This window comes from Typha angustifolia, chromosome 15 (assembly GCF_048772165.1).
Source record: "Typha angustifolia cultivar Huaian chromosome 15, ASM4877216v1, whole genome shotgun sequence".
Taxonomy (NCBI): domain Eukaryota; kingdom Viridiplantae; phylum Streptophyta; class Magnoliopsida; order Poales; family Typhaceae; genus Typha; species Typha angustifolia.
In genome coordinates, this window is record NC_133253.1 from 22122509 (window position 1) to 22136943 (window position 14435).

Below are 14435 nucleotides of genomic sequence, written 5' to 3' on the forward strand. Positions count from 1 at the left end.
AGTTTTATGCCATCTAAACTGAGATTCAAATGTAACAGCTCGAGCTGAATGAATTTGATGGTTGCTCTTTATTAGCATCAACAATGGTTTGGGATGATTCAATGTCTTATACTTTTGAGAGAGCAGTTTATATGGCTGAATCACATATCCACCAGGTAAATGCAGTCGATAATTTTTCTTATACCATTTTGGAAGTTTGATTGATTTTCATTTCCATATTATCTTACCTGCCATCATGTAGATTTTTTACCATACAAAGGTGCCTTTATCAGTTTGTTATGTCTTTGCTGTTATAGTGTGTGAAAATGCAGCTCTTCTGTTTTATTTTCCTTCTTCTAGTTCACAATTATTTACTAATGAATATTCATGTAATTATGTCTTTCCTGATTCTGCTTTCACCTATTCTTCGTGCATCCTATTGTCTGCTTGGATTCTTGCAGTTGACAAGGAAAATATGTTTAGAAGCTATGGCTGATGCTATCTGTTGTTCTGCTGCAATTTGGTGACCCTTTTAGTGAAAATACTTCAAATGTATTGGATGCTACTACATGCAACCTTTTCCCCTGAGCTTTCATTTTCTATGACACTCTTGACTCTGGATAACTAGTTCCCTGTAGATGCTGAGGTTTAATCAGCTGAACCATGACCATGCACAGGTGTGAAATATAGCTGCTGTGCCTGTTGTCATGATTTGATCATTTGAGACAACTGATCAAGTAAACCAAGATCACTTCTGGCAAAATTTCTCATGGATGCTATGTAGCTAGTTAGTCTAGCAAAGCTCCCTAGGGATAAATTGTATTCACATGTGAAGTGCAGTAAATTTTTGCATTTTCTAGTTTTCGGACTAGGTTAAGATATTTCCAATCTTATGTATCTGCTATACATTGAAATATAGTTCTCATTTCTTTTGTGCCCTAACCAACATTGAGTTGCATAGTGTTGCATTTAGTCATGCTTTGACATCTTTGGTTTCTTGTCATCTATTAGTTTCTCTTTCATCGTATTATAGTACATTTCCTTTTGCCATCTAAGTGGCCTTCGTGCACCAACAGAGGGGGAGGATTTAAATAGTCTTTGCCACCTTGACAAAGACTACTGTGCTTAGGTTGTACATAACCTATCTTTATTTGATAATTTGATAATTATATCTGACCTCTGTAGTACTTAGAAGTGGGCTAAAATATTGCTCTTTGCTTTTCCTGTGGGATTATGATATTAATGTCTCATTAATATATGCTGTTTTTTTCTTCTTATGGTATTTTAGCAGATGATAAACTTTGGTGCATCAGTTAGTGTTTATGAGAAAGAATCATGGACCAAGCATGTATGTGGACAACCTTATTCAATAGAGAACAAAGATGCTCAAATGGTAATTATCCATTTCAAAATTCAGTATGTTTGAGTGTGCTTGATTGACACACTCTTTAGTAAATTATTTAATTTCTTTTCTCATTTATGTTTCCAAAAAGTTACTTTTACTTAACTTCTTGTAAGATAAGGAGCATTGATGATAATAGCTAGGTTTGATACAGCCTCTAATCCAGCTTGTATTTAGTTGAACTTTTAACAGAATTGCTAGCAAAGTGGAATAGTGCTTCATACATAACATTGCTCCAGATGACATCCAAACATATTTTCATTAGAAATCTTGAGGGACACACATAACTAAGTAGACATGTTTTTAGTTTCCAGAGACCTTTAAATTCAAGAGGAGAAATGACTGACATCTCACCTTGCTGAGAGAAAATTAGCTTAATTGGAAATGAACTACAATAGCAAGTTCCTAATGAAGAACTAGTATTTTAGCTGGAAGAAATCAACCTCTAAAGGTGCTATGAAATTCCTCAAGAAAATTGGGAAATTTCGCAACTAATATAATGGGCCTTAGAACATGGAAATATTACTAGCACTTTAGCATTAAATAGAACAAAAGGAACAGTTTAGAATTCTACATTAGTTATAAAAAAGAAACAAACTCCACATTAATGACGGAATGATGGAGAAAATCGTTTTAACCAAAAGTATCCTTCAACCTAGTTGATTTCATTAGGTTAGTGAAAAAAAATTTCTGATGTTTTGAGGACATAGGGAGTAAGAACTCATGAATTTTGTTGTAATGCCAACTGAGAATATGAAAGAACTAAGATGGAATTAATTTTCAATATACTTTTTACTTAGGAAGCTACCCAATCTATTTATCTTTTGGATGAATTCATCTGCTCTTTGAATTATATCTTGCCTTCTTAATCCTTTTTGTTGGCCCAACATTCCTAGGTATACTTGAATGCTGAAGTTCTTGCTAGAGTAGATGCTGAAGCTAAATGTATGCAAAAGGTATCTTCTTTACCTGACAAGTTTTCTTGAGCTTCAAATTTTCAACTTAATATGTTTGGAGTTGACTCGTCAATGTTCAATTTCAATATGTTAGAATATAAATACAAAAGGGTAAATTACAAATTGTCTCCTTATAGTTATGCTTAAAATCAAATATCTTCCTAAACCTTTAGGGGGGTAGTTTGATTTTAGGTGTAACTATAGAGGGGCAATTTATAATCAACCTGTATAATAACCTAAATTTTTAGAGTAGTTGGTGAATTCACAAGGTATCAGAGCAAATGGTCATGGGTTCAAATCTCGTCATGCGCATCTTCGTTTAAAAATATAAAACATCTCCATTTAAGTCAAGTTAACTTCTTAAGCCTATTAAAATATCTCAAGCCTAGTAGTAAAAGGGAGTGTTAGAATATAAATATAAAAACTATTATTTTCTAACAAATTAAGCTATAAAGTAGTTAATGAATTAATACACTATATGTCATTTCAAAGCTCAAAAATGTTATGCTATTTTTAGTTGACATAAGTTCAGTGCAAATCTTATGTTCTCAAGATAGTGCCTGTGCCCCATAAATTGTGGTTTAAGATTTTAAATTGTGTCACCTTTAAGTAAATTGTGACCATGAGATTTACTAAATTGTCGTTTTGTCGCAGGAGGGGCCTCCAACTTTTTACCAGTCATATATTCAGTATTCACCTACATATTCTTTCACTGCTAACATGGTAATTTTGCCTAATTTCATTTTAATATAGCCCTCCTATATTTTTTTTTCTTTCATACAAAGTATAAACTGTCTTTAAATCACATGGCATAGGATAAGATCATAAGAGTGTCTTTTCATTGATTTACTATTTAGCAGTCAAGAAATAGCTATATGAGTTGAACAGACATACTGTAGATTGTTGTCATTTATTATGAAATAGGAAACATTGCATAGCCAAAGATTGAGGATGCAATCTGCAGGAATATTTTGAACTATAAATTGAAACATGATTCTTTGTTTTTTTTTTTCTGCAGAGACTAATTTTATTCTTTGTTTTTTCTGACAGTGTTTTGGTTCCAATTTAACCAATTTTTCAGTAAAGGAGAGTTCCAATATTAATCTAGCATGGGCATCTCTTATTGTTGAAGAATGTGTTAGACTAGGTTTGACGGTGAGTTTATTCATTCAACAGGAGTCTTGTTAGAGGTTGAATATATTTCTCACCACGTTTTTTTTAGTATTTCTGTATAGCTCCAGGATCACGATCATCTCCACTTGCAATTTCTGCTTGTGGCCATTCCTTGACAACTTGTATATCATGTTATGATGAACGTTCACTTGGATTTCATGCTGTTGGCTATGCAAGAGGTTCCAATAAACCTGCAGTAGTCATAACATCATCAGGAACTGCTGTATCAAATCTTCTTCCTGCGGTGAGCATCATGAATATTGATTTTATGTTCTGAAGCATTACATGAGGATATGTATTATGATACCTTTTTTAAATTTATGATTGTCTAATTGCTTACTTTGTCGGTGTTGTACAATTATTCCAGGGTTATTTTCGTCCTTTTATTTGAATCCTCTTTCTTCTATCTTAGAACTACATTTTCTTTTTTCCAAAATTTGCAAATGGAAAGGAGTTTGTTTTATATAATTCTGTGCAATATTTTCATCAAGGTTAATGTGTAGGTGGTGGAAGCAAGTCAAGATTTTGTACCTCTTGTGCTACTCACAGCTGATCGTCCTCCGGAGCTGCATGATACAGGAGCAAACCAAGCCATTGATCAGGTCTCTAATATTTTAGGCCACTTATTTCTGATTATTGTGATTAAGAAAATCAAATGATCAGCTTATTCATAGTATACATTATATATAATTCCAAAAGTTTTATCCTAGACTCTTAGTCACTTGCATTTCATTGAGCAGATAATTCAATAACAGTAAACTCTATGATTTTTATCTACAATGCTGTCATCTCACATGCAAATTCTACCTGCATCTATTAGCATAAAAAATTCGCACATCCCACTTGTGACTACAGGCTTTACACATCATTCTGGTCGTCTCATATTTCTTGCTACAATTTTTTGAACTAATTTGGTATTCTACTCATTGTAGTTTAGTAATAGCTTATGGATGTGACCAAGGATTTTCATGCTGTATCATAAGGGCATTGTGAATATGTGTTAGGATCAGATTTTAAGTGTCTTTTATCATGCCATTGGCACCATCATCAAATTATATCAGCATCTAATAGCATACGAAAATTGCACATCTTGATTATATCTACAGACTTTACATATCTTTTGATGAACTAGTACCTGTTTGTCTAGTTTGTTGGTTGTCTCATATTTCTAGCTAGAATTAGTTGAACTAGTTTGGTATCCTACTTATTGTAGTTCAGTAATAGCTTATGCATGTGACCAAAGTTTTCATGTCGTAGCATAAAGGGCATCTGAACATGGTTAGAATTGGATTTTCTCTGTCAGCACATGTAGCATGGCTTGTCATGCCTTTGACACCTTCCCAACTTTACTGGCAAAGCCTAGCATGCCTTGTCCGAGAGTTCTTTCTGTCATACATTTCAATGTAAAAATATACACTATGTTGCATGCTTTTTCATTCATATATGCAATTCTGTTGATATATCGGAGAGTGGATAACAAGTAGGCAAGTACCAAGGTATACCCTTCTTATAGTCATTAACTTTATTATTTGTCATTCTATTTTATCAAATACCCCCTGAAGCTTATTTAAGCTTTAAATTTTGTGAAATTTTTTTTGGTAAAAATGGAGTACTCAATTTTGATAAATTTACCTTGAAGCAACAATGGTTGTGCCACCATCAGCACGGCATGCCTCAGCACACTCCTACATGCTACATGCACACATTTATAATATTTTAATAAAACTTTTAGGATATTTAAAGATATTTTGAGGTATTCGAAATGTCAATCTTTGGTTTTTAATTTAAATATATATATTAAAACCTACATTATAGTATTTTATCTTTAGATTATTTTTGTAAATGACCTATTGTAACAGTTATATATAAATATTATTCAACATATAATATGATTTAATACATTCATTTAAACTAATATTAGTGACTGAACATGTCATAATATGATTGAATACTCTAAAATATAATTAAACATATAATAACGTTCAACACATAATATTAATTTATAATAGTTCAATAATTAAAACTAATATATAGTTGAATGTAGTATGATGAGAAGGATTAAAGACTTCATTTATCGGCACAAATATAACAAGAGAATGTTACACTAAGTATTATTGATAATCTTCAAAACTCATTCACTAATAGTATTATTTGTTGTAAAGTCTCACAGTCTTTATACAAATATAAATTTTATAATTATTCTATGATATGATATAAATATTAAACATGCACAGAAACTAAAATTGATTTGATAATAATTGATGAAGATAGATTTTTTTTTTTAAAAAAAAGAGCTCTATATGCTGTGTCGGTCGGCACGACCATCCTTGCCTTGAAGAATCTTCAAAGTCACTTGGCCTACAAGAATCCCAAGCTAATAAGCTGCTGAAAGTTTAAAATCTCCCATATAAGTTCAATTCTAGGAAATCTTGTTCATATCTCCTAGTATTGGTGTCAATGTTGGCACAAAGGCACAAAGTTACATGTCATCCTATGTGGACCAAAGGTGATTCTTGGATGTATACTCCTAATTTAGAAATTAATTTTTTCTTTCTCACATTTTGCTCAAGTAGCTATGATGTGGGGTTTGGCAATTGTAATTGAGCAATATGTTCTCACCCCTCTACATGAAATGCTGCTTCTTAGGTTTAGCTTTGCAATGCTATCTTACTCCACCTAGTTTGTCTAATTTGTCTAATTTGTTCCAGAACATGTAATGTGATCCTGCATTTTTATAGAGAGGTTTTCTTAAGAGGGATTTTCTGTCTCATTCATTTGCTAGTTCTTCTCAAAGAGTCAAAGTATCCCATGTTCTTTCAGAATAAGTTCCTTAAAGGTGGAAGCATAAAGACAATTGCAATTTGGTTTTTGAAAATGTAAAATACTCAAATAATTCGTAAAACTCCAAGAGAATATATTTAATTGTATATGACAAATTTGAAGTATGTTATTAGTGGTTAGGTTCTGTGAAGATACTAAATATCATTGAAACTTCATTTTCTATTGTTGCTTGCTATTATCTTAAGTCTTAACAATCTTTTGATATCAACTTTACGCTTACTATTACCTTTATGTTGTTGGTTTCTATAATCTTAGAATCTTATGCCAACATTTACGCTTTTGTGCTTATTGGGTGCTTCAGGTCAATCATTTTGGCAAATTTGTGAGATTTTTTTTTAGTCTTCCTCCGCCTACTGATCAGATTACCGCAAGAATGGTTCTCACTACTATTGACGCTGCTGTATATAGCGCAACTCAGGCACCACATGGCCCAGTTCATATTAATTGTCCCTTTAGAGAACCATTGGAATGCCATAGAGAATGGACGCTAGAATGTTTAAGAGGTTTAGATCTGTGGTTGACATCTATGGAACCCTTTACAAGTTACATGAGAATGCAAAGACTTGACACCTGGAATATAAATGCTGGTCCAATCACTGAGGTTTTCGAAGTAATACAGAGATCAAACCGTGGGCTCCTACTTATTGGTTCTATCCACTGTGAAGATGAAATCTGGGCAGCTATTATTTTAGCTAAACACCTATCCTGGCCAGTTGTTGCTGACATTTTGTCAGGTTTACGGCTGCGTAGAACATTAACTTCATCTAGAGAATTTGATAACATTCTGTTTTTAGACCACCTGGATCAAGCTATACTCTCTGATTCTGTCAAGCGTTGGGCACAGCCAGATGTAGTTGTTCAGGTATGTCTTATCAAATGCCTGTATATTTTCCTATGTTGCTGATGATATGCTTAGTTTAACAAACAGTTTTTTAAGATGTACAGAGAAACATAGGTATTGTACTATGCAATGTTTAGATTCTTTAGAAGTTTCTCTAGTAGTATGCAATTACTGTACTTTTGTACCATTCAACTACTGTGCATGGACTTCATTTTGCGCTACTGTTTTGTTCAGTGTTACATGTGTCAGATGGGTAGGTGGTTTTGGGAGAAACTCCCTATAGCCCTATACTACTTGCAGTGCAGTAGCTACTGGCTTTATATGCAAATTGAGTATGTTTAGTTAGCGCCAGGCGCCCCAGTTTTCACCAAGCAGTCACGGGTTCAAGCTATGGGAAAAACCTCTCCAGCAATGTATGTTAGTTGTATAAGTACTGATCTGCCCATTACCAGAGCCTTGTACATTGGGAGACCCTTCTATGTATTTATATATATTTCTTCATTGGGTCATCTTGTTGGATCAGAGTAATTAAGAAGGCCAGTTCAAATTATTCTAAAAGGAAAAAGGATTGCAGTCTTGCTATCAAGGATTTTTCTTTGAAATAGTTTATCAAGGTGGAGAATCACATAAAAAATATGAGGTGTATAGAACTTCTTGTTGAATGTTAGTAGGGAGGAGGAAGGATTATGTCAATGATAGCAATTGTATGGCCTTTGGTGATTATCTAGCAGCTATATGATATTTAACTTTTCTATTCTGAATTAAATTTATGTGCTCATTTTTGCAGAAATGCATGTGAGACTGCAAATCAAAATAATTGTATACAACTATTGTGAGTCTGAGAGTTAAATTTAATGTTGTTAAATTTTGTAGGTATAAATTTTGGATCAGTCAAGTAATTGTTTCCTTCAGTTTATTGATTTAATGTTTTAGCATTCCCTTAGAAGCTTATGGTTCACATCAATAACAGATTGGTAGCAGGATTACTAGCAAACGCATTGGTCAGTTTCTGGAGTTTTGTTCACCACCTTCATATATCTTGGTTGACAGGCACCCATGCCGTCATGATCCTTCTCATATTATTACTCATAGAATACAGAGTACCATATCTGAGTTTGCTGATGCTTTATGTAAAATTCATTTGCCGAAGAAGAGAGGGACATGGGCCAATCTTCTGAAAGAACTAAATTCAGTGGTAAGAACTATCTTGCTTGAAGTAGATATATATTTTTTATTTTATATAATCTAGTTTCTCTCTGTCTCTAACAAATTCTATAAAATTTTAAAACTCATATGCTCATAGTTCATGTGTTATCACATATGGTGCAATTAATTTTATTAGCATTTTCAGAGTTTGAACAGGGTGGGGAATGGGTGTAGGGTTGATTAGTTAAACCATCTGGTTTCTTCCATCCCTTGAAATTAGCTTCTTTTTTTAACCCAAAAAAAAGGAAAAAAAATCTTAGCAAATTGTCTCCTCGTGCTGATGGTCTGAAAGCTTCACTAATTTTAAATTCCGTCCTGCTTGTTGGTGTCCAACGTATGACTGGTTGAACTTGATGCCTGGTTATGCATAAATATTTACTTATTTACCATCGTATCAGATCGTAGCAATCATTGTGATAATTTTTTTTTCTTGTGTACTGTAACCATTTTCTAATTTACTGTTCACATCTTCCTGGGCATTGTTTTTCCTAGAATTTTTTTTAGCATTGTTAAATTCGCTATTTCAATAGAAATTTTCTCTAAGGTATTTGGAAAAATTAGCTATGAAACTTCTGCAGAAGGTGACAACTGTGCGAAGGATTTCAGAATTGGACATTGAATGAGTTGTGCCTTTCTTCCATGATGAACTGTTGGCATCAGTCCTCCATACCATTATATTAATATATTAAATCTGATGTATTCAGGGCTAAAAAATTAATATACTAAAGTCAATATCAAGATCTTTTCTTGATATCTAGCTTTCTTCCTGACTACTTAGGTATCTAAAGCTGAATAAGTTTGCCTTGTCTAAATAATGTCTACTAATTCTAGGTTGGACGGGAGATAGCATTTCAGCTTCAATCTGAGTTGTTACTGACTGAGCCATATGTTGCGCATGTAATTGGAGAGGCACTTGACGATGATGCTGCAATTTTTGTTGGGAACAGTATGGTCATTAGGGACTTGGACATGTACGGGAGAGGTTGGCTGAAGTCTGCAAACAATAGAGAACATTTGTTGTCATATAATGATCCATTTTTCCATGGTATACAAGTTGCTGGGAACAGGGGAGCAAGTGGTATTGATGGTCTGCTTAGCACAGCTATTGGATTTGCAGTAGGATGCAACAAACGGGTACGAATCCTTCTTTTAACTTGAAGACAAAAATTAGCATGTCAAGATATTATTAAGTCATCATGCTTTCACCTTCTCAGTTTATTGCCGAACATTAAGTATTCTTTATGAAAGAGTTGCATTCTGTTGTAGTTTGTTTCCTTTGTATCACCCTTCATAGATGAAATCATGAAATACTAACAATACATACTCATGTTTTGATATATGTCATGTTTAGGTCCTATGTATGATTGGTGATGTATCTTTCCTTCATGATACAAATGGATTATCACTTCTCAGTCAAAGGTTTCACATCCAACCTATGCAAAATCTTTTGTTCTTCTTTATTCAGTTGTGCTATTTACAAATATATTATCCTTGTTGTTTTATATTCAGCATATTTTGTGAGATTTTATTGCAGTTGCTTTAATGTTCATTGTCATGGATGGATAATCTACATAGTTTCAGGCTTTCAGCTTGTTATCAGTTAGTCATCTTGAGTGTATTTTCATGAAGAACATTTACCCATATTCAAATTTAAGTACATAAGTTTCTTCTTGACTCTAGTCAGTTAAATAATGATTAAGTTCAAAACAAGTAATAATCAACGAATCAGCTGGTAGGTAAACATAGCAGTGATAGCACTTCCATAGTTGAACAGCATAAAGTTTCTCAGTTATCACCACAAGGACTGTCATGTCAGTCTGCAGTCTGCACAGGTCATGCTGATAAAGCGTGGAGCTGGTTGTTGTACATACGTGATGTACTAGGTAGGATTTGCCTATATTCCTTGATGTACCAGAAAGGATGTCTTATATTCCTCTAAGAGCTATATTTTTTTCAATTATTTTGCCTTTTCACCATTCTTGAGTTCTTTTTATTGGCAATTGTATTTATGATTATGCCGTCATAATTGTTTAGCCAACTATGACTTTGCTTCTTATTCTATGATAATATAACAAGAACTCTTTTGCGATACTTTCAGTATCTTCTTTTGTGGTACTTTCAGTATCTTCTTTTGCGAAACTTTCAGTATCAGCTGCAGCACATACAATTAACTTCTGCTGATATGAATTTGTTTAAATTATTTGCAACTGATTAAGCTATAAAGTAGTGCGATAAACATAAAAATCTTATTACATTTCTATGCATAATAACTCAGGACATATAGTTCAATAGGGAGATAACTGCAAGTACTTAAGTCTTAAGAAATTGTTTACTGAAAAACCCACTGTTCCATATGGTTTAATGCCTGATAAAGTCTTTGTATGTATATGTCTCTTGTATGTTGAGGGCCGATTAGATCCTTGAAGAATATTACTTTCCCTGTAATATACAGAAGAAAATTATTCACTCTAGAACTTCTGGAGCTCTGTAAACCAGAAATGTGTCTGCAGATACTCTTCCAATATTTCTTTGCAACACATCATATCTTCTGGTGAATTGTCATTGGCTTTGTATATGTACATTCTTCTTATTTAACATCTACCACATAGATATCCTTAACAGTGTTGGAACTTGGAACATGAAACTTATGATTTGTTAACATTGGCACCACAATTTTCCATGTTTCAGTTTATGAACTCAGTAATCCATACATTCATCTTAAAGTATTATTTACAATATTGAAGGGCAAGGAGGAAGCCTATAACTGTCATCATAATAAACAATCATGGTGGTGCAATCTTCAGTCTTCTACCGGTTGCAGATGTCATACAATCTGATATCTTGAACAAGTACTTCTATACAGCCCATGATGTCTCTATTTCCAAGCTGTGTGCAGCACACAGGTAAAAATATCTGTTTCATTTGTAGCAGGAACTTGAAGTTATCTTTTCCTTTTAATGTCAAAAGTCGAAACACAGTTCATTTTTTCCCCTTTAGTTCAACTTCATTCTACGAATGTTTGTGCTCTGCCAGGCTCTCAAATTATTCACTGGTATCTGGATAGAACCAGTTGTGCATATAGTCCATCAGATTTCATTTAGCCTCAACATAAACTATTTAGATTGCTATTTTTAAATGGAAGATTTGTGGTTAATGATTTAATGGTAGTTTTCACTTTTCACTTCTCAGACTGCTTCGATACAAACACATTATTTCTGTGTTGTTACTTAATTGATATTGAATTATCAAGTCTGTTAAGTTTCAGAAATTTTGGCTTTCTTCTGGTTTTGACTTTTGACTGAGAAAGTTAACAAAATCTTGAAAAAAATATATTTTACGTAAGCCAAGAAGACATAAATTTCACAATATTTTAACATGTTAAAGTAATTTTTTTATACTATTTTCATATAAATTATCACTGATTTTTCATGTCGACATCTTAAAGATAAGAAATTAATGTCTTGGTCCATTCAGTGTTGGGTAAACAAGCAATTTTATTAATCATTGTCATCAACTTTTCTTTTAAAATAATATTGAGGAACTTCCCTGTTCATGTTTTTTGGTTCAAAACTATGAAGACAGCTGATTTCCTGCGACAAACAACAAAAGTTATCAATAATTAGCTTGGACACGAGAAAACATACGAGAGTTTCTGCCTACTTATCAAGTTATGCTTGGAGCTCATTTATTAACATGTAGCAACCAAATTCAGGAGTTATTGGTTGGTTTTGGCTGAATTGGGAAAATTGTATAACAATTAAGAACATGAAGCTTACATGGTTGTGGAAGCTTGAGAAGAACTCTTCCACATGATCCTGGGGCTTCCCTTCCATCTTACTGGTTTTGGACTTAAATTTGCAGCGTGAAACATGTACTAGTTCAGACCAAAGAGGAACTACAAGTTGCTTTAGTCAAATCACAACAGGAGCAGAGTGACTCTGTGATAGAAGTTCAGAGCTGCATTGCAGATAATGCAAATTTCCATAGGTTTTGTCTCCCAGATTTATATGTTTATTTCCTCCAAATTCTTGTTTCCATCCTTCAACTGTTGACTTGTTTGTTACTTCTTTAACAGCGGTTTAAATATTTCCAGTCGTCAAGCAGCAAATCAAGCATTAGGCTTCCTTTTGGGAGTTTCACATTCTAAACATGCAGATAGTGGCTTATCTTTAGGCAGGATCATGGAAATGGACTATATGTTATATAGGTTAAGTAACTTTCTTACATATAATCAATCATGTCATTCTTATTTTGTCTCGATGGTCAGTATAGTGTATGTATATTTTCAGTGTTTAATGATGGTTCAAAGGTTCTTTCAATTCTGTTATCTTACAGGATCCAGCTTTCTGCACCACCTACTTCACGTCCAGCTAGTGATGTTTCAAATGAGCTATTTCGTGAAGGATTTATCTTGATTGTATCTTTGGATGACAATAGCATAGGATTTGGTGAGGTCTGTTCTCCTTCATGAGTTATCACTGTATGGTAAAAAATTAGGCTGCAGTTACTATCTTAAGATAAGCATGCATCCAGTAACTAATTACTATATCTCCAAAATTCTTGAAAAGTTGTGTTATTCTTTAAAGTTTAGAAAGAGATTAATTTAATATTATGTACTCCAAATTGCTATATGCATCCTCTCTATGTACCATCACAGGGACTTGCCATAGACCTACAGGGAACTGCTGTTACATGTTGGCATGTACTTTAGTGATGGATTTTCTTGAAGATCTGTGATCTCTCTCAACACTAGTTGAACTGTTGAAGCTTGTCTTTTTGAACCATGCAGTCATGTCAATTGTTCAATCATCTTTCACAAAAAGCTTCATCCAAGGAATTTGCAAAAAAAAAAAATCCTTCAAATGTTTAGATTGCAAAAATTCGTCCTCTTTTTCTAAAAATCAACCATTTGATTGTTTGCCAGATATAAGAATTCATATGTAGGTAAAATTAAAAGTATGCTTAAGCCTTAATTGCATGTTCATTTGATGTAAGAATTGTTGTGCTAATGGGATGTGCCATATTGATTCCTTGCTAGCACGCCTACTGACACGCATATATTTTTAGGGTTTGAATATATGTATTAAAACTTATATTAGAGTCCTTTAATTCCTAGGCAATGTTATAAATAACTTGTTTTATTAAAGACATAGCAATAGTCAAGGAAAAATATGATTTAACACAGAAATGACCTATTTTATCATATAATTTCTAATTATATTGAATTTTTAGCTAAAGATTATAAAGTTCAAATCAACTAATGTGGAGTTAATCTAATATATTCTTACACCAATTTTGACCCAATTTGGATGCATTTGATGCATTTGACATATTAATTTTACATATTTTTAAAATTTAGTGCAAAATTTGGGAGAAATCAATTACTCTTTGATTCCTTTCTTCTAAAGACTATTTCTCATAGATCTAGCACTAAAATGCTAAATCTATATAGAGAGACTCTTACAAATGATAGATCTAATATATAAGTAAAGAATCCCAAATTAGTTCCGAAAGTGTAAAACCAAAGAAATATTTAAGAGAATGAAAAAAAGAAAAAAAAAAAAAAATATATATATATATATATTTTTTTTTTCTTTTGATAAGATTGGAAAAAAAAATCTTAGATCCCTCATAGCTTTCATCTAGTTCTCTTTATTCTTCTCTAAATTCAACTTTTAATTTGGGAAAATGAATACAAATATACCCATTTGATTAGTTTTAACAGGTTTTAGGCAGCACACCCTGTGCCAGGTGTCAATATCTCACTGAAACAGTATCCGTTATTTGATGTTTAGTGGTTAATTGGTGATTACTTATTATTGACATACTAGTTTTGAATTACTGGTTTATGTTAACTTTTAAACAGGTTGCACCAATTGAAATTCATGAGGAAAATCTGTTAGATGTTGAAGAGCAACTAAATTTTCTGCACCACAGGATGAAAGGATGTGATATAGGTTGTCTTCTTCCTCTCCTGAAAGGATCATTCTCTTCCTGGATATGGAGAAGCCTTGGAATTCCTGTGAGAATATTTTTG

At 33.0% G+C, this 14435-nt stretch overlaps 1 protein-coding gene across 4 annotated transcripts in view; it reads left to right on the top strand.

Moving 5' to 3' along the window:
- The window catches only part of LOC140779153 (protein PHYLLO, chloroplastic), a 32182-nt gene that overhangs the window by 11773 nt on the left and 5974 nt on the right, over nt 1–14435 (top strand). For all 4 annotated transcript variants that reach the window (XR_012107286.1, XM_073124136.1, XM_073124137.1 and 1 more), the window contains exons 5-20: nt 39–155; nt 1271–1372; nt 2278–2337; nt 2992–3060; nt 3388–3492; nt 3560–3754; nt 4014–4112; nt 6653–7213; nt 8163–8387; nt 9230–9532; nt 9750–9817; nt 11143–11301; nt 12260–12385; nt 12474–12605; nt 12734–12851; nt 14265–14420. Coding sequence is in view for 3 of the 4 variants with exons in the window: in XM_073124136.1 (XP_072980237.1) it covers nt 39–155; nt 1271–1372; nt 2278–2337; nt 2992–3060; nt 3388–3492; nt 3560–3754; nt 4014–4112; nt 6653–7213; nt 8163–8387; nt 9230–9532; nt 9750–9817; nt 11143–11301; nt 12260–12385; nt 12474–12605; nt 12734–12851; nt 14265–14420 (2595 nt within the window). In the remaining variant the exon portion in view is untranslated. The remainder of the gene's footprint in view (nt 1–38; nt 156–1270; nt 1373–2277; nt 2338–2991; nt 3061–3387; nt 3493–3559; nt 3755–4013; nt 4113–6652; nt 7214–8162; nt 8388–9229; nt 9533–9749; nt 9818–11142; nt 11302–12259; nt 12386–12473; nt 12606–12733; nt 12852–14264; nt 14421–14435) is intronic.